This window comes from Emydura macquarii, unplaced genomic scaffold (genome assembly GCF_026122565.2).
Source record: "Emydura macquarii macquarii isolate MOO-44397 ecotype Brisbane River unplaced genomic scaffold, CSIRO-AGI_Emac_v2 contig_1551, whole genome shotgun sequence".
NCBI lineage: Eukaryota > Metazoa > Chordata > Testudines > Chelidae > Emydura > Emydura macquarii.
Window position 1 is genome coordinate 7,799,962 of NW_027131688.1, and position 25,558 is coordinate 7,825,519.

The 25,558-nt window shown below is 43.2% G+C and overlaps 1 protein-coding gene across 4 annotated transcripts in view; it reads left to right on the forward strand.

Moving 5' to 3' along the window:
• GNG2 (G protein subunit gamma 2) overlaps positions 1-24,571 on the forward strand; it is an 85,503-nt gene extending 60,932 nt beyond the window's left edge. For all 4 annotated transcript variants that reach the window (XM_067554764.1, XM_067554765.1, XM_067554766.1 and 1 more), the window contains 3 exons: positions 14,515-14,580; positions 16,953-17,068; positions 21,296-24,571. In XM_067554764.1, coding sequence (XP_067410865.1) covers positions 16,982-17,068; positions 21,296-21,424 — 216 coding nt within the window. In that variant the 5' untranslated portion in view covers positions 14,515-14,580; positions 16,953-16,981 and the 3' untranslated portion in view covers positions 21,425-24,571. The remainder of the gene's footprint in view (positions 1-14,514; positions 14,581-16,952; positions 17,069-21,295) is intronic.
• Positions 24,572-25,558: the final 987 nt, after the last annotated feature.

A 25,558-nucleotide genomic window follows, 5' to 3' on the forward strand; every position in this document is an offset into this window, starting at 1 on the left:
TCTCCACTCCCTGCTTTGTATTCCCCTTTGCTTTCTCCATCTCATTAGTGGCTTTTCCTGCTACACTTCCTGCTGTGTGTGTGTGTGGGGGGGGGGGACTCCTTGGACCAAATCTGGGGGAGCTGAGTAGGTGGGTGTGAGTATAGAGACTTGTAAAGTTGCATTGGTCTAACTAAAGGTGCAATTTAAACTCAATTTAGTAAAGCTGGCGCCAAAGGCGGTGTGGACATCCTTGGCCTACATCCACCTTACATGCCACCGTGGGGTACGTGTAGCTACACGCCACAGTGAAAAGTCTGCTGCACCCACCCTGTGGGGTATAGCTACAAATGTCAGTGAAAGGATCTGGCAGGGGGAAGCAGTGAGGAAAGCTTCTTCCCCCTACCAGAGCCTTTCCTCATTGGGGTAGTCTCTTCCCAAGGAGGGGAAAGGCTGAGGCAGAGGGACACAACGCTGCTAAAATTAACAGTGTAGACAGGGAGGCACAGGCTTGGATGAGTGAAGACCCACCTAAACGGTGTGGGTATCTATGTAGAGTGTAGGTGTGTACACCCATGCCCGTCAGGTGTGTCTTTGCTCACCTAAGCCGTGCCTCACGCTCTACACTGCTGTTTATACCCATGCTAGGGGGGTTACGTGTGTATGTACTTTACACACTGCCAAAAGAGGCGTGCAGTGTACACACACCTGATCTGTATCTATGTAGCTTATGTCAATTAGGAACCAGTTTAAGCTAAACTGAAATAGGAGTGTGCAAAATAATCAAGCCAAGTTAAACTGCTGAAACTTCTGTGTGTAGACAAAGGCATATAGGAGTGTAAATCCCATTCATGGTCAATGAGATTTAGGATCGTAGGGGCCTAAATCAGTTTTGAAAATGGGACGCTGGCTCCTAAATCACTAAGGCACTTTTGATAATTTTGTCTGAGGCCCAAGGCAGTTTGAGTATAACTGAAATTCAAGCTGTAACCAGCTTCCATGTCTGTTGCTGTGGGTCTGTGTCTCTCCAAGAGCTGAACTATATCCTCTGATTCTAAGGTTTTTACTCTCCTAATCTACAATTCCTTATGTGTCTCATCAGTTTGTTTTTTGTCTTTGGTCTGACTTTAGATCGCAGTGTTGGCAACCTTAGGTGTTTAAAATATCATGTGTTAGGCCTGCCCCAGAATAATGAGATTGGCTGAGAAGTCATGTGATTTTAGAAATAAATAAACGTTGGATTCTGTTTGTCTTTAGGAGGCATTCAGGTCACACAAGCTTTTCTCTGGAACCAAGAGGGCTAGAAACTTTTTTTTTTTCCCATGAAAACTGCAGTTCTCACACATTCACACGACTACAGGAGCTGGGACTTTAAGAAAACAAAATTGTGAAATCTGCACCCTGGAGATTGTAAGCAATCCAACTCAGAGTCCTTATCTTTCTGTTTCACCTCCCAAGTTCCATGCACGCCCTTGCACTAGATAAGTAAATTAGAATCGTCAAAGGTATTTTGTGCTATCTGTATGTTTTCTTTCTCTCTCTTTTTTTGCAGGTCTTCATAGTCTTGAGTCCTCTGACCTGTTCTGTTTGTATATTTCATGCTGGAATGGGTCTCCTCCTGGAGCCGTGTTCCATATATTCTGCCATACGTATAGCTCAGACTTTGATTTCCTCAACATTTTTTCCCACTCTGTCTCTCAAGGCCATATAGATTCATAGATACTTTCTGCCAGAAGGGACGATGCTCATCTAGTCTGACCTCCTGCATAACCCAGGTTACAGAATTTCACGCAGCAGTTGCTGCCGGGGAAGGAATTATTTATTCTTCCCCACGACATAAGGGAACAATATCAAGCTCAGTAACTTGTGGTTGAACTGAAGCGTATCTTTAGCTTGGAGCATATTCATCCCATCTGGATTTAAAGACTCCAAATGTACCTTTTACCTTGCTCCAAAAGTTACTTATCTTCACCGTTTAAAACTTTTCTCTTTATTTCCCATTAGACAATTTCTAACTTAACTTCTAACCATTAGACCTTGTTCTGTCTTTGCCTGCTAGATTAAGACCCTCCTAAAATCAGATATTTTCAGAGACTTTGAGGTGGAAGGATAGCGGAGTATCCTATCGACTTGCGTGTTGCTGCTCACTGATAATTTAGCTCTGGGACTGTCTTTTGTTCTCTTGCCCTGTGAGACCCGGACTGGGGCAGTAGGCGCTACTTCAATATAAACAATAATAAAACCGCAGTATTAACTTTAATATCGTGGCTGTTTCTGGGCCTTTGATCATGTGACTACAGGAAGGATATTGTTACTGTTGTGCGTGCTCAAATCTTCACTGCTTGCCAACACTTGAGGGAAAATATGTGAACTCCTTAAAATAAAAATAACTCTGTTTCATCAATAGTTTGTTCCAGTCCTGAGCACTTACATATGACTAGGATTGGAAGGATTAGATTTTTATCAGGAAATGTCGGTAAACGTTGATTTCACCACACACAAACACACCAACAAAATAAATAGTTCATCAGTGATGATAGAAATTTAGACAGGCAATGTAAGAAAAATGCAACTCGAGAACTTACCAGAGCTTGATTTAAGGTTATTTACTTTGTACCTGTTGACAGGTGATGTTGACCATTTTGTTTTAATGGTTATAACGCTTTAACTTTTTGAATCTCCACATCTGCTGTCATTAAATCGTTGTTGTCTGATGCCCCCTCTTCCCCATAATTTCCCACAAGTGTGAAAATTTACATCGGTAAAAAAATACTAAAAGCTTGAAACCCACAATTTTATGCAACTGTGAACATTTAAATTGGGAAAAAGTGGAAAAAAAAAAAAAATGCTTGGGCATTAAAGATATGATGACTGCATTGCAACAAAAAACCAGCAGCCTGAATCCCACAAGCCCAAGTCAGCTGACCTCGGCCAGCAATGGTTCAATGGGATTTAGGTGCTTGACTCCTTTTAGATTTTCTTGAAAACGCCAGCTTTAGTCTCATACGTGCTGGAACAAAGTATCAAACTATCTTTGGGCCTGATCTACATGCGGTTTTTGTACCGGTGTGACTATCAGTTAGAGTGATTATTTTTTATCAGAATAGTTATACCTGTACAATCCCGAGTATGGGTGCAGTTATACCAGCATGAAGGTGGCATGTATTGGTAGAGCGTATTCCACTTCCCATATGGTAATAAGCCCTTTTATACCGATATAACTGTGTCAGTGCTATGGTGATCGGATTGCTTTATGTGTAGTCAAAGCTGTGCAACTTTTGTGGGTAGGCAAATGCTGAGCCAAGCTCACGGCTGCATAAATGCCACTGGAAGGAGGTGTGCGGCCTCATCCAGTGTACGTGGAGGTCTTGCAAGTAGGAATGCCATGGCCATCCAGGGGAAACGTCTGCCTCTCCCTTTATGGATGGCAGCATCAGTAGGTGTCACTGGTGCACAAAGGGGCATTTCCAGGGTGGCAAGAGACGTCCGTTGCTGTCCCAGTGAAGGAGTTCCTCTGCCAGCTGTCCTCCTTGGTGGCCTGAGTGTACAGGAAAAGCTGCTTCACCACCCCGATCCCCGCAGCACATCCCTGAGGTAGAGCAGAGACAAACACCGTTTGCCTTCCTTAGGGACGAGTTTCCCCAGGGCTCAATGGGCTGCATCCTGTACCCAGATGTCTAGACTTTGTATCTCTCCCAAACCAATAAATCGTCATTTTATCACTTGGCCGATACCACTCCCAAACTTGACAAGAACATCTCTTTGTACGCTGCACTATACTTGCAATCGGAATGCCCAAGATTTATTAATGATTCTTTATTACACCCCACGGGGGAGCGAGGGTTTATCTGCAAATGCTAATAGTGCCCTTTAAAAACAATCCAACTGGACCGGCTTTGACAGCTTGCCTTTTCCAGGACATTCAGCGAGAAGCTGGGACTGCTTCCCGAGCTGTCCCAGATCGCTCTGAAGTAGCTGCGATTCCTTGTTCACCGGATGTCTAATCAAGTGCCCTTTGGCCTGCGTTAAGCAGTTGTTTGCACCATCACCAAACAGATTCTAAACATAAGGATTGTCTTTTAAACCCTCACTCTGCGTGCCGAATATCCCAGCCTAAGTGGGAGACGTGTCCAGGGACAAGGCTCAGGAACAAAACAACATTATTGTTTTTAAAGGCATTTTATTATATATATATATAAAATATAAACAAACCAACTTTTTCCTGGGAGCAGCTGAATTGCAGTCTATCAGACCCCCTTTCCTGTTGTCAGAAGATATCAGATCCTAGCATGATAATGAACTCATTTCTATGGAAACTGTCATTACCACTCTATTTTTTTTTTTTTTTTTGCTGGCTCCCCTCCAATTTCAGAATTGCTTTTCAAAATTGAAACACCGCCTCTTAAACCACCCACAAATACGCATTACAAAGAAACAATCCTGAACTGGAGTTTATGAACACTAATCGCGGTTTATGAATCAAAACCTTTGTCTCAGTTAAGGCAGCCCTTCGGCACAATTTTTAATTTGTTTCATTTTGTTTTCCTTTAAGAAAATAATGAAATACATGTAACTTGGACATCATAAAATCTTTCGTGCCTGGGGCTGGATCTGCAGCTGTGCGGAAGTCAGTAGAACTGCACCAAATTACTCCTGCGAGAGATTTGTCCCCTTGCTTTTTTTTTTCTTCTTTTTCTTGGTCAGAGTTGGTTTTTGTTTTTTGGAGGAGGGTTAATAAAAAAATGTCTTCAAACTATGAGCTCCTGATTTTAGAGGGAACCTTTCCCATGCCGATTAGGCCTCAGCTGGAGTATTGTGTCCATGGTGCCATGTTTCAAGAAAGAGGTGGACAAATTGGAGAAAGTCCATAGAAGAGCAACAAAAATAACTAAAGGTCTAGAAAACATGAGCTAAGAAAAAATTGGGTTTGTTTAGTCTGGAGAAGAGAAGACTGAGAGGGGACATGATAACAGTTTTCAAGTACATAAAAAGTTGTTACAAGGAGGGGGGAGAAAAATTGTTCTTAGCCTCTGAGGACAGCACAAGAAGCAATGGGCTTAAACTGTAGCAAAGACGGTTTAGGTTGAACATTAGGAAAAACTTCTTGTCAGGGTGGTTAATCACTGGAATAATTCCTAGCGAGGTTGTGGGATCTCCATCATTGGAGATTTTTAAGAGCAGGTTAGACAAACATCTGTGTGGGATGGTCTAGATAATGCTTGGTCCTGCCATGAGTACAGGGGACTGGACTAGATGACTTCTCGAGTCCCTTCCACTCCTACGAGTCTATGGTGTTACTGAAAAAACCCAACCGTTACTATGAGTGATTCCCACGGCTGAGGGAGATGATAGTGTGGGAAATTTTGTAGGTGGATTAAAACTAGTAATGTATTCAGTTATGTATTTATAGCTGTTGTATCAGATCTCTCTCTGTTCTTGCGTTAGCCTCATCACCATGGTTTCCAAGCTTCCCATCCAAGTAGGTGAGGTACTCTCAATCGTGTCTTTACCAGGACGGGCCTGGACTTTGAGGGGTGGTTGTGGTGGTATTGTGGGAGGGTTAGGTTTGGGAACTGGGATTTGCTTTTGGCTCTGAAGTTGCTGGAGTATCGTGGTCACTCCTGATCCTGCGGGGCATGTGGGGAAATCTCTCTCTCACACACACAGCTCACTTCTGAGGTTGACAAGCGCCATTATTTCTGTGCAATGCGGCTCTGGTGGGATATCTGTCTCAGGGGCCGAGGTACTTCACCAATTTACAATGTATTTAGCCTCCAGACAGCCCGGTGGTGTTATCCCCAGTTTACAGACAGGGAGCTGAGAGATCAGGGCTTGGTCTAGACACAGTTTTATAACTGTTTCAGTGAGAAGCGTGATTTTTTTAAAAAATTTTTTTTTATTATTACTGAAATCATTCTACCAGCACAACCCTCTGTAGATCAGTCCTTGCAGAAATTAGCTAGGCTGCTATAAGAATCTTGTGCATCTAGAAAACTTCTGTGTGTAGAAAACATCTAAGGGCTGGATTTGCAAAGATATTTGGGCACCGAAAGACGCGGGTAGGGACCTAGTGGGATTTTAAAAGCATTCAGGCTCCTTGCTCCCATTGAAATCAGCCTGGTCCTAATTAATTTTGCCAGGGTCACCCAGGAGCAGGAAATTGAGCTCTGCTGGTGCGCTTAACCATGGACTGTTCTCCCTCCTTAGACGTGATCACAACGGGTGAGGTATCCGGGTTAGCTGAGCCAGTCCTTAGATGGAAGATGGGGGCTGGAACCTTGAATTCTGGGGGAAAAAACCTCCACATCGGGAAGGTTGTATAATTACTGTTGGACTCTCCGTACACCATGGGCCAGGTGTTGATCCCATTTACACAGGTGTCAATCCAGAGTGATTGCAGTGGAGATATAGAGGGTAGTTGAGTGGCCACGCTGATGAATAAAGACAGGAAGTTTGTCAACAACCCACCCCCACGTGCAATGAATAAGTTGCTTTGTAACGGCCCACAGCCACAAAAATAACCCCACAGCAAACAATGGGTGAGAAAGGAAGCCTTGCCTGGAAGGAAGCTGCAGATGCTCCCAGAGCAGTGCGCAGGAAGGGAAATCTGGAGTCATTGCCTTGGTGGGAGAGACCAAGCCACCTGTCCTTTCTGGACAGTCCCCAGGGGATGGTGTGGTCCAAGCCCCAGCAGTCCCAAGAAACTTTTAAGTCACATCGACCCATATTATCCCACCCGTTAACACTGCGGAGAGGAGCCAGCTTTCCCAGACTGTGTGGAGAAGGGCCAGGAGAGAGGAAAAGAGCTGTGCAGTCGCATTTCCTCTGGTCACTGCCACTCCCCCACCTCCTTGGGGACAGATCTGCTCTGTAGGGCCAGGGAAAAGGGCAGGACTCAAAGGACTAACTGCAGCATGTCATGCCGACCGCTCGGAACAGCAGGGTTTGCTCTATAAAATGCACCGTGAAGTTGCCTCGCTGGAGCCCTGAGCATGGGCATGATCTTCACCTGATATAAATCAGCAGAGCTCCATTGACTTCAAGACCCGCTTACCTTTCCCCTAGCCATCTCTGTTTTCTGCTAGAGGGGAAGATCTGGGTAACGGTACAGTTCTTCTTAGCAATAGTAGCTCAGTGCATCTCAACACTCTACAGACTTGTATTGGATAGGGAGTAGCAGGCAACTTGGTAAATTAATCTTACCATTGATGTAAAAAATTCTCCAGTGATCTGGGAACAAAATGAAATTAGACTTTAAGATCTGCGCTTGCTGCATGCGCACATGAGTTGGTACCATCATGGGGCACTCTAGAAAAAGGCATTTTCCAAATTTAGTGCCCGCTAAATGACGGCTGTAAGAGTGGAAAGAAGCAGCAGGAATATTGCATAATGTAGAGTTTATTACCATTGGGAAGAGGAACAATGGGATATGACGACCATTCACCTGTGTGAAGATGCTGGCATCAGTACAATACGAAAGAAAGGCAGAAACAAACCGTTTATAATAATTGTGGGAAAATAGCTTTTCTGCTTTAGTCTTAAAATGATGGACTGAGTACAAATGTCTCATGAGGAAGGAGGAATCAAACCAAGGCCCTTCCAAATAGACAACATGGCCATCAACAAGTTTAGGCTTGAAATCAGTCGAAGGGGTCTAGCCATTAGAGGAGTGAAGTTCTGTTCAAATGAAAATATTTTTTCTCTGAGCACGAGTGGCCAAATTGCAGTTCTGGAGCCAAAAAAAGCATCAAAGAGGAAAATTTTGCTCAAATATACCAAGTGCTCTTATTCAGTTTTAAAAAAAAATAAATTGGAAAATTCCAATTAGTTGGTTAGCTCTTCCGAGCCTAGGTACTGGCTAGGTGAACTCAGTTGGAAAGTTTTAGGACCTGCAAAAGAATCTGAGGTTTGTTTTTTTTTTGTATCTGAGCTTTTCAAATTAATCCAGCCCATTAAACAAAGCAATAAATAATCCACAATCCCTGTGTGCTTAAGACAAGGAACAAAACAATCCTGAGAAATACACAGTTGTAATTAAAGTGTAATGCCACAGGGAGATGGCACCTATATACTATACTTTATAAACATCATTATCATGGAAATAATCAGTATCCTGTCATTAACCTGTGGTCTCCAAGGCAAGAACCCCATTATCCAAAACCCGTGTGCATCATTAAGCTGCAGATATAAGGAGCTGTCTGGGTGCCGTTGTCAATTTCACTAAAAGGTTTCTTTTCTCTGCAAACAAGAAAAATTCCTTTCTATAAAACATAATTTGATATACAATACAGATAATAAAACTATATAGATATAAAAAAGTTCATTCCACACTGTGATTCAGGAACTGCTGCGAAGTTAAGTGGTTGCTTAATAAGTTTTATTAAGAGTCAGGTGAACTTTTGGTCTTGGATTTTCTCTTGACTTCCCTTTGGCTCCGATTTAAATTGGTCCCTAGTTAACCTCTGGAAAATGCTGCCTGCATAATTACTCCATTTGTGCTATGAGAATCTCATTAAAGATAATAGATGGGGTCTTGTCTAACAACAAGCAGGGAAGTTGTGTGGGCAAAACCCAGTAACACAGTTGGGTTACCTAACTACACACACATGCGCGCACACACTCTGCAATCATAACCTCTGTGTTACAGTTTCTGCACAAATCTACTTGCAAGTCCCCTGAATGGTAGCTGTTATCCAATTGCATTTGGACCATATCATATTTCCCATATTTGGATCAAACCAAAGGTCCAGCTAGTTCAGTATTCTGTCTCTGAAAGTCTCTGGTGAAACACCAGATGTTTCAGAAGCAGGTGCAAAAAATCTTGATGGGATCATTATGAAATAACCCGATGATAGGAGAAGTTTCTTTCAGACACCCATTAGTGGTTGGCATATTCCTTCGGACCTGGTGGTTTATAGCCCTTACATTTGTTCCTTTGTCTAATGCAACTGTAGCTGCATTGTTCTCTATTTAAATGTCTCCCCTTGTTTAATCAAGAAAGCTCCTTGCTCTTAATGATATCTAGTGATGCTGAGTTCCTCAGGTTAATTATGCATGAAAAAAATGTTCCTTTTCTTCAGCTGTACTTGGTTGCCTTTTAATTTAATTGAGCACTCTTGTATTTGAACATCTTATTGACCAAAGAGAGTCCCACAGCTTCCTGGAGGTGTGCGCTCGTGCGTCATTGTGGCTGGTTGTTTTGAAAATCATGTCCAAACTGACAGTCGGAAAAGCTCCAAAGTGAAACTGAACGGATGAGAATTAGAAGGTCTGAAGACATACATTTGGTGTTGTCAAAGTAGCAGTTTAAATCCCAAGCGTATCCAATTCAAAGTGTACATTTCAAATTGTGGCTTGGAGGCTGGGTATTTAAACATGGTGGGTAGTCTGTGATTAGCATTTAGAAACTTCTAATACAAATATTTGGTGTGAAGATGAATTAGTTAGGGCAAAATCCCAGGCCCCAGGCACAACTTCAGGAAACGTGCTGCGTTTGGTGGAGTTCCACACTAGGGACATGTCTACACTACAGACTTAAATCGACCTAGGTGAAGTTGACTTACAGCCACTGCAGCTCTGCAGCGGTTTGTGTCCACACTACCCTCCTTCTGCCGACGGTGCAGGTCGTCATCACAAGCGCTTCCACTGATTTAAGAGGGGCCAGGTGGGGGGCTGAGAGCCCGGGCTCTCAGCTCTGTGTGCAACTCTCCACCAGAAACACGGCTGCTCCTCTGGGCTCCCTGCTCACGGCCCGGGGAGATCCATGCCAGTCTTCCCACGGAGGGCAGGGAGCCTGGACGCAGCCAGAAACCTGCGTGGCAGCCGGGCTCTGAGCCGGCAGCCCGGGTGGCAGCTGGAGCCCTCCCACCCTTCCCGGGGTGACAGCCCAAGCTGTGAGCGGGCGCGAGGTTCACAGTATGGCACCTACCAGCCTTTCTTGTCTCTATCTAAGCGCTAAGGAAGTATTGATGCTTTGATGAGCGCGAAAGCTACAGTCTGCGTTGTGCTGGGATTTGCATTCTAACCCTCTGCTTCCCCACGCTTGTACGTGATCAGGGAAAAGTGAATGAAAGCATCCCTCGCTGCAGAATTCGTAAATGAGGAATAGAGCCATTGTTAGCTTTGGGAGATCCCATGAATGGAGGAGATACAGTTGAACCTCAACGTTACGAGCACCTCAGGAATGGAGGTTGGTTGTAACGCTGAACAAAACGTTATGGTTGTTCTTTCGAACGTTTACAACTGAACATTGATTTAATATAGCTTGGAAACTTTGCTATGCAGAAGAAAAATGCTGCTTTCCTCTTTAGTAGTTTATGTTTAACACAGCACTGTACTGTTTGTTTGCTTTTTGCTTTTTTTATTTTTTTTTTGTCTCTGCTGCTTGGTTCCAAATATGGTGTGTGGCTGACCGGTGAGTTCGTAACTCTGAGATTCTACTATAGTGTTTTTCCTGATTGCTTTTATTTCATATCACAATTTCTTTTCCTGTGGCAGGGAGCTCTTTCACATAACTTATTTGCAATTCTCCCACTCCGCCCCCCTCTCTCATTGATAGCCGGTGCTCAGAAGTACATTTCTGTCACGGCTACATTTTTAATTTCATGTCCATTTGTGCACTTTGAAAGGCACGTCAGTAACGTCTCAAAGAAAAACACGCTTATATTTATATTCTGTTCTTTAGGAATATTTTCCATCTGGAAATGTCCCCTTCTGAGGCCCTGATCCTGCAACTTACAATTGGGGCTGGAAGAAAAATCTCAAACTAAACACTTTCCCATTGGAAAATGGGGTTCCACTGACATAGAAGTTTTCCCATGGGAAATGCTTGGCATATGTGCAATTTTCAACCAGGAAAATGCAAATGAAACATGTTGTTTAGTTTCAAGTCAACATTAATCCCGGTTTCTGCCTGAGATGTCGCGGTGACTTGTATGAGTTGTCGTTCTGAGTATCTCCTTCCCCCCCCCCCTTCTCCCGATCAGCCTCACTCTCTGGTTGGCCATCATCTCCTGGGATTTGTCACAGCCTCATCCTGAGTTGCCACGGTGCATCGTGGAGCCGGCTGGGGTCTGTCTGCATGTTAAATTGTAGGATTAGGGTGGAATGATGAAGATGAAGACGAGCTGCAGATCAGCAGCAAGACCTTTTTATATGCCATCAAATGGGACATGGCGTTCACCACATGGTGAACAGCTCTTGACTAAGGTACAAAAGGCATCAATTTTCTGTCACTCTTTTTTTACTTCTGATGCCTCCTTGATCACTGAACTACGAGTTTCTTCAGATAAGAGAGAGCTAAAAAACATCTTCCAAGGCAAATCCTACTCGTGTGTAACTCCAGGGAGGCTATTCAGGGAGTCTGGACAGGAATATATGGCCCTATAACATTGCTGTTTGCTTAGGGAAATCAGTCAAGACATTGAGAAGTCAGGCCCCTCACTCACAGAACCATCCCACCTCCTGTAGGTTTAATTAACAACATAAACAGTAACATGCGCACCTACAGGTTTCAGAAGACTAAAAAAGGCACCATAACTAAATGAGCACTGCCGTGGAAAATGTAACTAACATGCTGCCTTCATTTTTTTCTGATAACTTTTGCAACGGCAGCCCCCAATCCTGCCAACGTTTACAAAGGTGCTTACCTTTACCGTTGTCCACGTGTGCATGTGCTCGACTCCACCACTATGAGCAGCCCCGAAGTTAAAAGGGGCTGGGGGGAAGGGGGGGGAGAAAGGAGAGAAGACATTCAGAGGTAGCGCAAGCTGGCACCAGTCAGTGGCTATTGTACATTCTCAGCAGTTTGCACTTTCCCATGTGTGTGTGTCACAAAGTGCGAGCTCAGGCTTGCTGATGCTTTCTGCTGGCTACGCACACTCTGCAAGCTTCAAACACTCGTGAAAGGGTTAATTCCTTCCTCCTCCCCCCCTCTTCCCCCCAGCTCTGGACTGTGATGGGGTGCACAAGCACCGCACTGGATCAAGGCAGCAAGGGGCTAATGATCTGGCCTGGAGACCAGTTAAATCAGTAACACCTGCCAGAAGCATCAGACCTGGAGGGAGAGACCTCCACCTGCAGTTAATAATCACAGGGGACCTGGATATAAAGGGAGGAGGCTGTCCTGGTAAGGGGAAGGGGCCTCCCTGAAGGGGGCTGAATTCACAGACTTTGGACTGATCACTCTGTGAGTGCGGGTACGGGTCTCCCTAAGGGATGGCAAAGAGTCGGTATTTTTCCCTCTAGTTCTGTCTTCAGCCTGTAGACAGTGCAGGCAAGGGCACCCTGCTGCCTGTTTTACGAAACCTGCCCTCCTTTGTGGCCCACCTGATGTGACATCTGCTCGTGGGCTTGCCTCTCCATGAGGACTGTTTACACGCCAAGTTTCCTTTCTGCCTCTTTAAATTATGTGGTGGGGAAAAGAGGGAACGTGTCTAGCTTGTCATGTGGTGGAAAGTAAACGTTTTATATCCCGATGCAAAAATGGTTAAAGTGACTTTCCAAAAGTATCCCTTTGAACAGACACCAAGCATCTGTGGAGACCTTCACCCCATCAGGTGAATCTTTAACAGAGCTTATGATCCTATGAACCCATTGGGTTTTAACTGAACTGTTTTGCAACCCTAAGAGTGCCGTGTCACTATGAAGGAATGCTTTGTATGTGTATACAGGAGCACTTTTCATCTGCTTGGGGTGGCATAGTGGATAGATCATTAGCTTGGGAGTCAGCAGAGCTGCCTTCAACTCTGCCACTGATCTGCTGTATGACCTTGGGCAAGTCACTTTCTGTCTCTGTGCCTCTGTTTCTCCTCCTTCCCGTTTTCTCTCTCTTGTGCCTTCAGCCTGTAAATTCATTGGGCTAGGAAGCGTCTCCTGCGGCATCTTTGGACAGTACCTAGAATGATGAGTATCTGAGTGTGGTTGCGGCGTCTAGACATAGCTGCAATACAAATTACTCGATCTGCCCTGTGGAATAGACTGGGATCGCTCCAGTCATCACTGTAATGCAGGTTCCTCTAAGGTCGGACACAGCATTTAAATGGTAGCAGCTGATGAAAGGTTTTTCACAATGAAGCTGCGCAAATTTACCCAAAATCGGTCACAGCCAATGTTCATTGGCTTAAAAAAGCCCGCACCGTACAGTCCATTGCGCTGTGTAGCATGGCACTTTGGCACAGTTCATTTTACCATGGCCGAACAGTTTCTACTCTGAAATAACTCCGGCTTTGCGAGCAGGCGCAAGTCTAAAGTTTAAATGAACTTGCACTGTATTCTGTGAACCACGCAAAGAGCTACACAGGAAAGCTATCTTGTTTCCTCCGTCTCTTCTCTGCGTTTTTGTGTCACAGCCGTTCACTGCTAGCCACAAAACACAACTGTTTGTCAGTTTATACGTAGATTAGCTCGTGTAAACATCGTCCTCTGTACGGTAGGCAGGCTCTGTAATGCAGAGAACTCCTTTCTGACTCCTAAATCAACACAGGAGTTAAACTATTAAGCAGTGCTTGCTCCGTGGCTTTGGCAGGAAGCAGTGAAATGGTGAAACTGTGGGTGTACTGCTGGCTGAAGATCTTACTTCCCCAAGGGAAACAAACAACCTTTCAGATCGAAATCGAATAGAATGTATTGCACTCTGCAATTCAGGCAGAAGAGTCCAAGGCCTGTTGTAGTTATATGCCTCTTTTGACAATGCTTTATACAACTTAAATCTCAGATCTCGAGCTTGCTTCTTAAACTGTCTTCTCATAACGTCCTTATACAGCTTCACGTGTGCACGTATGTACGAATGTGTCTCTGTGCGCGTCACACAACGCATAGAAAATAGAATATGTGATGCGGTGCTGTAGCACGATATTGCAGTTTCAGTAGCAGGAGTTCAGAGTGGTTGCATTATCATAACTGAGCTATGCAGGCTTTCCCGACAGAGGGCCACGAAAAGTGTTGCATCGTACACCCTCACATGTTCCGGTGACACACACACTGCATATACGTATAAGAACAGAGCTTCATTTTCTAATGTATATTTGATGGGTTTTTCCTCTTGCAACATTCCTCGCCCAAGTGAATTCAAAAGCCTTGTAAATAAGCTAAACCTACTGTAACTTCCTTCTGAGCCTAGTGAATTGGAATTCCGTATTTGATTGGTCAGTACACCCATCAACCATCCCCAGCTGCTCATGACCAGGCAGGGCATATTTATATGAGGAAGGAGACAAGCGGGAGGAATTTCTGTCGGTAACCCTGAAACCTCAGCCCTCCTATTCAAACCGCTGTTACACTATGGAAAAATGAATAGAATAAAAATAACTATCACCATCCCACCAAGCGTCTTGGGTTGGAATAACCTGCCCTCCCTCCCAGTTCATTCTCCCTTTCAGAACTGATGTTTAAACCTGAGTCCTTGAAAGATCTTTTTGGCAGACCTCTTCACTTCCAAGTTACATCTGTAACCTTACCATTACAGGCGTTAAATGCATTGATATAATGTGAAGTGTCCAGCTAGTAAATTGTTTCTCCCTCTTTTCCCCCTTAAAGGTGTTGACTATTGAAGATCGGCAGACCTTCCACTAGAGAAGCAACGTACTGAAAAGACCTATTTTGGTAAAATGCTTTGTTACTTAATTGGAAGTACAAAGGGCACAGTGGGTGTGGAGAGGGCCTGGTGACTGGGAGTGTTTTGGGAAGAGAGCTCTTCCTCGCAGTGGAAGGTCTCCTTGAAACATGCATCTGGCCTACCTACCGGCAGCTTTTTTGTTGCTTGCCTATTGTTGCTGCGCCGCATATCCTAGCCTGGTAGGCCTGAATGGGAATGGCATTGCAGGGGCTTCACGTCAGGCTCTGGTTTTCTCTGAGCAGGCCCCAACGCGAGTCCCTGAGTTGCAGGATTTAACACGAGCACCCTTGGGTCCCTTTTAAGGAGGCTCGGGCTAAAAATTTCAAAATTAGACATGCCGACCGTTTTCGGTGCCAAGTTTGAGCCCCCTCGAGGTGTGGTGTTTTGAAGAAATGTCTCTCTGCCCCCTTCCTCGTTATCCCACCGAAGAAAAACCTGGGCCTTAGAGGATATAGAACTGACTGTAGAGCGGGTCTTCCTAGAGCGAGAGCCCAGAAATTAGTAAAAGAGAATGTCTTCCCTCTAGACTCTTGATGATTTGAGTCTATGGAGAAAGGATAAAATGCCCGAATAGTCATTGAGCCGGCAAAAACGAGTGAGAATGACTGGCTCTCTCACCATCTGTGAGGAGGGACATCTGGGTTCCAGTCCCTGCTCCAGCAACTATTTATTTATACCAAGTGGAACATCTTCAACAGGAGAGATTGAGAGAGAGAGCCCAAAATAGCCAATAACCTAGTGGTTAGGGCATTTGCCTAAGATGTGGTTGGAGCAGAGATTTGAACCTGGCTCTCTCCCATCCCAGGTGAGTGCTCTCCAGGCTATAAATGACATTACCTCCTCCTCAGTTTTTGTTACTCTAGGCCTTATTTTTATTAAAATACCTGACATTTTTCACTTCACCAACATTTTCAGTTTGTTTTGACACACACAGATTCCCCCCCCAGAACTGCCTGCAATCTGAAAAGTCAATTATTCCCACAGTTCCACCTGGTATAGCACAATGCATTTAAACTGTCTCCCATCTCTTACCCTGATCAAGTTTGAACTTGAAAAGCACTAATCTCATGCTTAAATGGTGCAGTTGCTGGAGTGATGCAGAAACTGTTTTTCTGTAGGCAGAGCCTAACGGTTTTGCTTTTTTACCCTAGAAAAGCATGCTTTTTAGAGACAGTGTTGACTTGGTAACATAATGAACGGTTGTAGTTATCCTTTTGTAGGAAACCCTAAAGAAACAGGAAGTTCCAATATCCTGTTTTGCATCTAAATGCTCACTTGTAGTGCAGATAATGCAATGCTAGACCAATGCTTTATGTCTGTCTCTAGAAATCAGTATATTACAGTCAGCGACGTAAATGTATGGATGTATATTTCCTAATTATTTTGTAGTAAATATTGGCATTTCAGTCCATTATAATGAACCTACAACAACTGATGGTACTGCTACAGACAACTTGAAAGATACTTCAGGCTGTCAAATAGAGAACTTGTTGAAAACATCCATTTGCTGTCATGTGAAGCTGAAACTGAAAGGGGTTTTTACAGTAGGTGCTATTTGTTCGTTCAAAGACTGGAGGAAATGCTCACATTATAATGTTGTTTTGATTGGGAAGGTGAGGGGAAAAATTATCTCTATTAGTGATGATACTTTTCTCTCAGACCCACCTGGAAGTGAGAATCCTAATGAATGATTAAATTATCTGCTCTCTAGAAAGCTTGCGGTAAAGCCAGTGGTGTTTTCACTGACATGCATCATAACAATAGCAACAGCCAAAAGACCAGGGTAGCAGATTTTTAAATTGCACTTAGCAAAAAGTTGTGCTAATCTTAACTGGGGAGTGGAGAATGGGGGACAATAAGGTGATTGTTACGGTTACAGCACTGAAGACACAGCATATTGAGAGCTGTAAAACTAAGTCTATTCCTGCCTGCCTCATTCCCTTTCCATTCATTGTCCAAGTAAGGATATAAACTGTGGGCTTGGTTCTCCTCTCACTTAATGCAAACTGGAAAATCAAGGTTTAACTTCAGTGGTGTCAGAGTGGTGTGATGAGAGAACAGTGCCCGATGCTGGAATGGTCGTCGGACTCTGGGTCCTTAGAATTTTTGACTCCTACCCCTATAGATGCTGCAAACAAGGAACATTGTCATGATTCTGGCAATGGCACCAGGATTTACGTCTTTTGAGGCCATTTCCCTATGTAAAAAATGGATTGGGACCACATTAAACTTAACATGCACAACTACAGCTCAAATAATCACAGACACCTTTATTAGATTCCCTGGCACGACAGTGTGTGTAGCAAATCCAGTTTATTATTTCCCTGATGTATTCCCTTCATTCACTTTGTTTACACAGCACATCTGAAAAGCGCAACCGGCACTCAGATGGCCAGCAACAACACCGCCAGCATAGCACAAGCCAGGAAGCTGGTGGAACAGCTGAAAATGGAGGCCAACATTGACAGAATAAAGGTAAAGCATGGTGGAAGGCAGTTGGGTAACTAGCATGTCCTTCGTGGTTTCATGATGAGTCTTCTGCACCTAAGACTCAATCATAGATTTTAAGGCCAGATCGGACAACAGGGATCAAGTCGCTTGACTTCCTACAAAACACAAGCTATAGACTCGAGATCTCGGCTGTCCCTCAAGTCTAATAGCGCAGTCTATTTATCTTCTTAAAGAAAACGTTAAGTTGACATGATCATGGCCAACAACTACCTACACAGGGAGAAGAGATCTGATATTAGAGGGCTCTTTAATCTAGCAGACAAAGGCAAGATCCAATGGCTGGAAGCTGAAGTAAGCAAGTTCACACTGGAAATAAGGTGTACTTTTATTTTTAACAGTGAAGGTAATTAACCATTGGAATGGATTAGCTAGGGATGTGGTAAATTCTCCATCAGTGAGTCTTTAAATCTAGACTGAATGTTTTTCTAAATGATGTCTGGCTAGATGCAGGAATAACGATGAAATCTGTGGCCGGTGTTATATAGGAGGTCAGACTAGATTATCGTAATCGTTCACCGATTGTAAAACGGAAGGAAGTTATCACATTTTCCTTGATTTCCTATTTGGTGATGGAGCGTTCGCTGGGAAACTGGAGAGTTTGGGAAACACTCCGTTAAACCAGTCCCAACTATATGGCCTTTTAGGAAATAGGAAGAAACTCTTTTTCAGATGAATTGGTATTGTTTGAAGATGACTGCAGTTGAGCATCTCGTTTCACTATTTCAGCCACTTTGTTCTTCGGATAACGTTGTTAATGCATGGACTTGCGCTCTCTGCTCTATCCACGTTTGCTTAGAGAAACACAACAAAACAAAAAGCAAAGTTATCCTTTCAAGTCTTTCCCCCTCTTCCCCCCAATGGAAAGAGAAGAACGCTCCTTTCTGAGCGGTCTTCCTCTGCATTGGCTGGTTATATATACCAGCATTAAAAGACGTAGGTAACTACATTGGAATAATAAGTCCCTATAATATTCATCTGAGTTGTAGTAAGGGGCACAGTTTACTAAGTTTTGTCCTTAAACTGTGAGCTCCTCAGGGATTGGGCTGTCCCTTCTTGATTGTCCAGAAAGCCCCTAGCACATGATGAATGCTACCGTAAACAATCATTACAACTGTGATCGTAGATGGATTCAATTTTTGAAGGCCAACATTCAAAACTGGTTGCCTGTATTGAATGTGTGGACACAGACACGTAACTGTGCATGCCAAATTAAACTGCTCTCTGCACAAAAGGGTAATTATGGAGCTCTGGCCTTTTTTGTTGCTTATGCACCATTCTGGTGCATGCAACTGCATAGACTCATAGATTCTAAGGTCAGAATATGATCATCTAGTTTGACCTCCTGCACAACGCAGGCCAAAGAAACTCATCCACCCCCTCCTGTAATAGACCCCTCACCTATAACTGAGTTATTAAAGTTCTTACATCATGGCTTAAAGACTTTAAGGTACAGAGAATCCAGCAGCAAGTGAGCCGTGCCCCATGCTACAGAGGAAGGCAAAAAACTCCCAGAGCCTTTGCCGATCTGCCCTGGGGGAAAATTCCTTCCCGACCCCAAATATGGCGATCAGTTAAACACTGAGCATGTGGGCAAGACTCACCAGCCAGACACCCAAGAAAGAATTCTCTGTAGTAACTCAGAACCCCCCCATCTAACATCCCATCACAGGCCATTGACATATCTACCACCAGTAGTCAAAGATCAGTCAATTGCCAAACTAGGCTGTCCCATCATTGCATCCCTTCCAAAAATTTATCAAGCTCAGTTTTGAATCCAGATAGGTTTTTTACCTGTTTTTTATGCTCAGCATAGGTATATATTAAGAATCTTGTCCCCCTCAATATGTGCGGGTTTTGAAAGGCATAAGGGATCAATTCTACTTGAACTGTATATTGGGTTCGAGTTGGCTCAGAAAGTTGCCTCCCGAAACCTGAACCTTTTGAGAGCAGAGTCTTGGAGCATTTCATTTTGCTAAAAGCAAAGGTAGCTGATTCCTACGTGTGAAATATCAATATCTGAACTTTCAGCATTTGTAACGTCTCCTCGCTGCTCAAAAGCTTCCACTGAGCCAGTTTCATGTTTGTAATAGATAACTGTATACAGTCAGCGACTCCACTAATATTTGTTACTATAGCAACCACAGCCCTCCGCTGGAAGGGTTCAACATGGTATAAAGATGATTGAATAGCTTTACGTGTACCACATCCTCTTTTTAATCGTAAATAAATATTGTAAAGTATCATTGCAAGCTGTTTGCTGTCTAGTGTGACCTGCACTGAGTGTGAATTTTTGGTAAGATCAAATCAGGTAAAAGGTGTTGATGGAACATCAAAATCTCCCTGTAACTAAGTGGAGATAAAAATAGATTTGCAGACCGCATAGGTTTTTTCTCTTAAAGTCTATGCTAATAGATTTCTGTTAGCTGTTCAATGTCCTGAAAAGACAGGCTTCTTGGTCGGAAAAAAGAACTAGAAGGCTGCATTGCCTGAAAGAGATGCAAATGAAAATGATCTTGGCATCAAAAGAAATCAATACCACATTTTGTATACTTGATATATAAATGCAGTTTATTGTGTAGACGTTGTTTCTCATACGCACACATGGCACATCAAAGAAGCTACAGCAAAAATGTGCTTTTGGTACAAAGCTGAAGAATAAAACAGACCTGCAAGTTACCATTTGATCAGGTGATCATCTTTACTATGCCAAGCCCCCCAGCTGGCCCACGGTGACCTCGTCTTGACATCAGACTCTTGAAACACAAAAATAAACTGGGCTTTGGAATTGATTACACATGCAAAAATCTGGCCTGCTCTTAGCAGTAGAGGGTTGGATGGAGAGTTGCCCTGCAGTAGGTTTTCAGGTTCTAGGAGTTGAAGGCCTATTCAGCTGATCTATTCAGATCCAGTGGACGTCCCATTGCCTCCAACTCGGGAAGGTAACCGGTGGGGAGTCTGAGAGCTAGGAGAGGCGACTGGAAGTCTTGCAGGGTAAAATAGCCCTGGGAAGCAACCCTCCTACAAGGAAACTTGTGCAAAGATTTACACTGATTGTTCTTAAGTTTAGACTAAATGAGGAAGCCTCCGGAGTGAGGATAAAAAGGGGTGAGCAGTCCATTTATAAGCCCACAGGATTTTCCACATTCAGAGTTAGTCTATGGACTTGTTGCCTTATAGCACAAGGTTAGCAAAGTCATTACATGCCTCCAGCTGGGCAGGGAACTCCAGCTGCGGTCTGCATTTAGAAAATAGTCTGATAGCATTTGAAGGGACAAATCCTGCTTCCTTGCCCTCCCAGTAATGCCATGCTTCACACTTGGAAAGGAGTCATACCCTTCTGTTCATTCGGCATAAATATAGTGTAAATGTAAAGATGCCATACTGGGAAGAAAAACAGTTGGAGGTTCCAGTCATTACGGCACTGGCTATCCAGAAAGGGTGACAGTTCAGTTCACATTCTATTTCCTGTTAATGGGCCTGAAGTGTTGCATGAGTAAAACCTGCGTGAGGATCTCCACTTTGGCCCTAAGGTTTTGTCTACACTGTAATTAGACACCTGGAGCTGGCCCATACCAGCGGACTGAGGCTGGGGCTGTGACGCTGTTTAATTGCAGTGTAGACATCCAGTTCGGGCTGGAGCCTGGGCGTTAGGACCCGGCGAGGTGGGAGAGTCAGTGGTGTCTTATTGCAGTGTAGACGTACCCTGAGTGACTAGTGCCAAAGTGTTGTCCCAGCTGCACTGAAGTTTGGTGGTGATTACAGCAGCTTGAAAAGGGGTTGTTCTCTAAATCGAAGAGGAATGCAGTTCAAAGGGGAATTTGCCCGTTTTGTTTACCTTTTAAAAATGCATCTTATAATTCAGGAGTATTGCTGGTTCCTAATCGGTTACATTCTACGGTCACTGTTACGTAAGGAATGCAGTGAATGCTAGGTAGTGAATAGGGACAGCGTTGCGATTGCTATAATGCCTCGTTGGATAGTCCATCCCTTGGCAGTGGAGGAACAAGTGGGACCGTGAGGCAATTTCTCAGTCTCCCATTCAGCAAAATAAGATGCTTTAAATCCCTGCTGTTCAAGTACTCCCTCCTTTGTGCATGCACACGTGTCTTCTAAAGTGGAGGAGCAGGGGTACAGTCATTCCAGACAACGTCGTTCACCCAAGGCTTATACAACGTGTGGATTTATTTTCAGGTATCGAAAGCAGCAGCAGACTTGATGGCGTACTGCGAAGCTCACGCCAAGGAGGACCCTCTCTTGACCCCCGTTCCAGCTTCAGAAAACCCCTTTAGAGAGAAGAAGTTCTTCTGTACAATTCTGTAAGCCCTTCGTGAGCTTGACATGCACTTGGGCCGCTCTGAACACTGATGTAGAGTTTTTAGCACCGTGGGCGACTTTCTGCTCCACAGAATTTAAAAAATAAAAAGGCCTGGAACCTCCAGAGATGTGCATGTTTAAAGAAACTGTCACCTTTTGGGGGAATAAGATGACCTACATCGTGAGGCTGAAGATCTGAAGTCTGCAGAGTTGCTGAGATAGAAAAATATGTAAAGATTAAATTTGTGTCACTTTTTTTCTGCTCACAAAAAAAAAAAAAAAAAACCAACAAAAAACAAACCCTTGTTTGATTGTTGAATATTTAAAAAAGACACTTGTGCTGAGCAAGGGAAAAACTAAGGATGTGTATAGCCTTATTAGAATGATTATCGTTGGGTTTTTTTCAAATAATACTCTTATTTAAATTGAATTGTCAAATATCACAACAGGCTAGATTACTATTATATTACTTAATGTTCAGTCTTGTGCTTTTTTTGTTCTGTTTTGTACTTCTGTTTTCGCATTAGAGTAGCACAGAGATGGATAGGATTCCACAAAAGATAATAAACTAAACCGTTTAGCACGGGCTTAGCCAATGATACTTCACATCTGCAGTATAAACACTGTCTGTGTTTCTAGCAAACTCTTACCACGATTTCTAACATTTGTATATGGTAGCTTCAATTCTGCAAGTAAAAGTAAATCATGTGTTGTGATCGGTGCTTCATATTTTTGACTACTTTTAAGTAATGGTGCATGAAAATTTCCCTGTGTTCAATCCATTTAGAAACGTCTATTGTTTGAATCCACATGCTGGTGGAAGAAGCTGTAGAGAGAAAACAAAGGATGTCCTGAAAGCAAAGAGAAACTACTCCAATGCCTTACATGTGCCTGAAATACCTCTCATGTTATGTAGGGTTGCCAGCTATTGAGAAGCCTATTCCTGAAATCAGAACAATTTATACTGGGAATTTAGGGCCACACAGATCCCTGGAGGTTACAGGGTAAAACTAAGAAGAAAAATTATATACATTTATTTTGACTAAGTTTTCTCTGGTCCTCCCTACACTGCTGTGCCTCTTTTCTCTTTACCCTGTTTTCTCAGTTTTAATATCACTTGATCTATGTTAATTTTTCACAGCAGCATGTCTTCTCTGAACCATTTCCCTTAATCAGCATAACAGAACGAGCACACAGCAGGTCAGCTGGTGCACAATGCTAAGTGGTTGATCCAAGCACAGCTTGATTCAGAGGGGGCCTTAGATGGAAGGCACTGCAGGCTTGTCCACCCCCGCATGATTCTCCTCTGCTTCCATGACGCTGCCCTCCGTGGGTATCTTTTTCCCAAATCTGTTGGCTCTAAACCACAATGTTTACAAAACTCCCTCTGCCACCTAATCTGTACGCTATTTTCAATCCGCCTTCCCCCACTGATTATTCAGAAAATGCTTTTAATAACAGAAGGGCCACAGCTCTCTGTACTCAAACAGTGGCAACATGCAGATGGGAAGTGTGCATCTGATTATAGTAGTGAGAGGACTCTATACTGAAGGCCTATGGGTGATTTATGAACCACTGAAATTTTTGTTAATATGTTAGACTCCTGTGATCTAGTCACTAGCCATCCGATCCTTTCTGATCCCTCACCATGTGTTTCTTCCTGCTTTAACATCCCATCCTGAAACAAAATGAGAGCCAAGAAAATAGGGTGCATTTAAACAGAGCAACAAAATACAGGGTGGCATATTGACACACCTTACCTTTCACAGCTTAAGGTGGAAACTTGCAACTTACTTTGTAAATGTAGTGTTTTTTAGCTGCTGTTACAGGTGTACCTCCAAGGTGGACAGTGAGGAGTTAAGAAAGATGTAGAGGTGGTTCCTTAATGGATTGGATGAGCTCTGCTAATCTGGCTGAATTCAAACCTTCAGAATAATGTCCTGGTAGGAGCTACCAGTGCTTTGATTACTTGCAGCCTGAAATTGACAGATTTGCTTCCTCTGGTTTAGGAAACTTGTCATCATAAACCCACAGGCTACAAACATATCCATTTGAACACAATAAAAGCCTAATATTTCAGGTGGAGGCTGAGGACATCTGAAATTGACCCGTAAAGGAGCTTTTAAAGACAGGTTACAGTATCAGGGACAGTATGTGACTCAAAACATGAAAGGCAAAACCTACCTTGAGGAGATTCTACTGCTGTTAAAACTGTGTTCTTGGCATCTGGGGACATGTATACAATACAACAAAAAGCCAAATGGTGGAAGACTTGCCTTGCTAGCTTTCAAACACAAGATCCTATATTTCAATCTTTATACTGTGTGTTGACTAGCTTAGATTTCTTTAGAAACATTTGACCAACTCTACAGCTGTTTTCACTGGTGTTAATAAAAACAGTGTGAATATATTGCAACTGGTCTTTTTTTAATGATATCTAGTATAACTGACGGTGAAGCATAGCCTAATTTCTCAAGGCCCTAAATCTTACTAATCCGTGAACAGTACTCAAATCTTGTCATGATGTCATAACTTTTTAATTATTTACATATTTTACAACTTAAATTCTTAAAAAATAATGCTGCATGAAATGAATAAGTATATTTTAAATTACTCCAAAACATTCATTCAAGATCTTTTTTTGTTACAGTTACTACTTCTGATTTTTAAAAATTATTTTTAGTGAGGGACGCAACCAGAAAATCTCACACCAGGATTTATATTTACACGGACCTGCCTTTGTTAGCAATGTAGAAATTTGCTTGCCAAGAAAATCCCACCCCGTAAAAAGTAAAATTAATATTTCAATATTGAAAATATATTAATTCTGTATAGTCAACATTAAATTTGATTATACTAAAGGTCTTTTAAATAAAAATATCCTGTGTACTAGCATGTGATTTCTTTTTTTCCTACAAACTGTTCATGGCAGTGGTGAGTTGCCACATGTACATTATGTCATATCAGCCAGATAGGTGGACACATCTTCCTGCACAAGAAGTGATTTGTTTTCAGGGAGAGGGTCAGTGTAAATGTCAGTGGGATTTTTTTGTTTTTTTTAAACAGGGAAACTTGAAGTTGTGATGTAGTGTACATGCTCATCCCATGTGATCAATGTACTTGTATGAAATAAAATTTTGGATTCATTTCAAATATTGTCCGTTTGCTTTTTAAAGTAGCAGCCAGTGTTGGCAGATTGTTTTCTTCTTTTTCTCAAGTTAACTCTCCTGCGCCTAATGGCAGAACCAAACACATTCAGGAGATGATGTTGGTTTAGGAAGCTTTCCAAACCGGATACAGTAAACCACCGATCTCCCCAATTTTTCAACGAGGCTGCTAGTTTCCATAGCGGCTTTTGTGAAGGTGTGAAAAGGAAAGAGAGGCCTTTCAGAACCTCAGCTTTCTCAGGGCCCTCTCTAAGACCCTGTCTGCTTGAAGGAAATTTGCAGTGATGTAGTGACACTACTGCAACCCCCTGATGTGAACATGCTGCATCAGAGTTTATGCTGATACACTTTACGTTGGTGTGTTACCAGCTCAAGCTGCACTCGTGTGAACCCCATCTTTTTGCCACTGCAGAATGTCTGTACAGGTGTGACTACGTAGATGTAGTTATACTGGTGCAAATCCCCAGAGCACATGGATTGTAAATGTTTAGCCAGTGAAAATGAATCTGCCTCCTACAAAGAATAGTGACTATATCCCACTGCGGGGAAGTAGAATGGTCAGTCTGTGGAAGGGAAGACTGGTTGTCATCCTCATTACCCATCATTTCTCCCCCAGCCCCTCCTGAAAGTAAAAACCAAGTCAAGCACAAGAAGCAACAGCTGCTGAATCCTGGCATAAAGAGGTATTGTGTCCTCTTCATTCTAGCACTGGCCTATGATGACTTGGATTAGCTACTTGACACTGTGTAAGGCTTTGGAAACAGGATGAATTCTTGGATATATGAGCAAGGATTGAGAGGAGGGCTAGAATCTATCTTCCCCATTCCAAAATTCCTGGGACATTCAATGGAACTGGAGTGGAAAGTCCAAAACAAGAGGAAATTACCAATGTGCCATAAGTAAAAGGTACAGGGAAGCTTAGGGTCCCGAGTTCACCACCTCATCTCAGGCAGTTGCTTTTATTTTCCAGGAA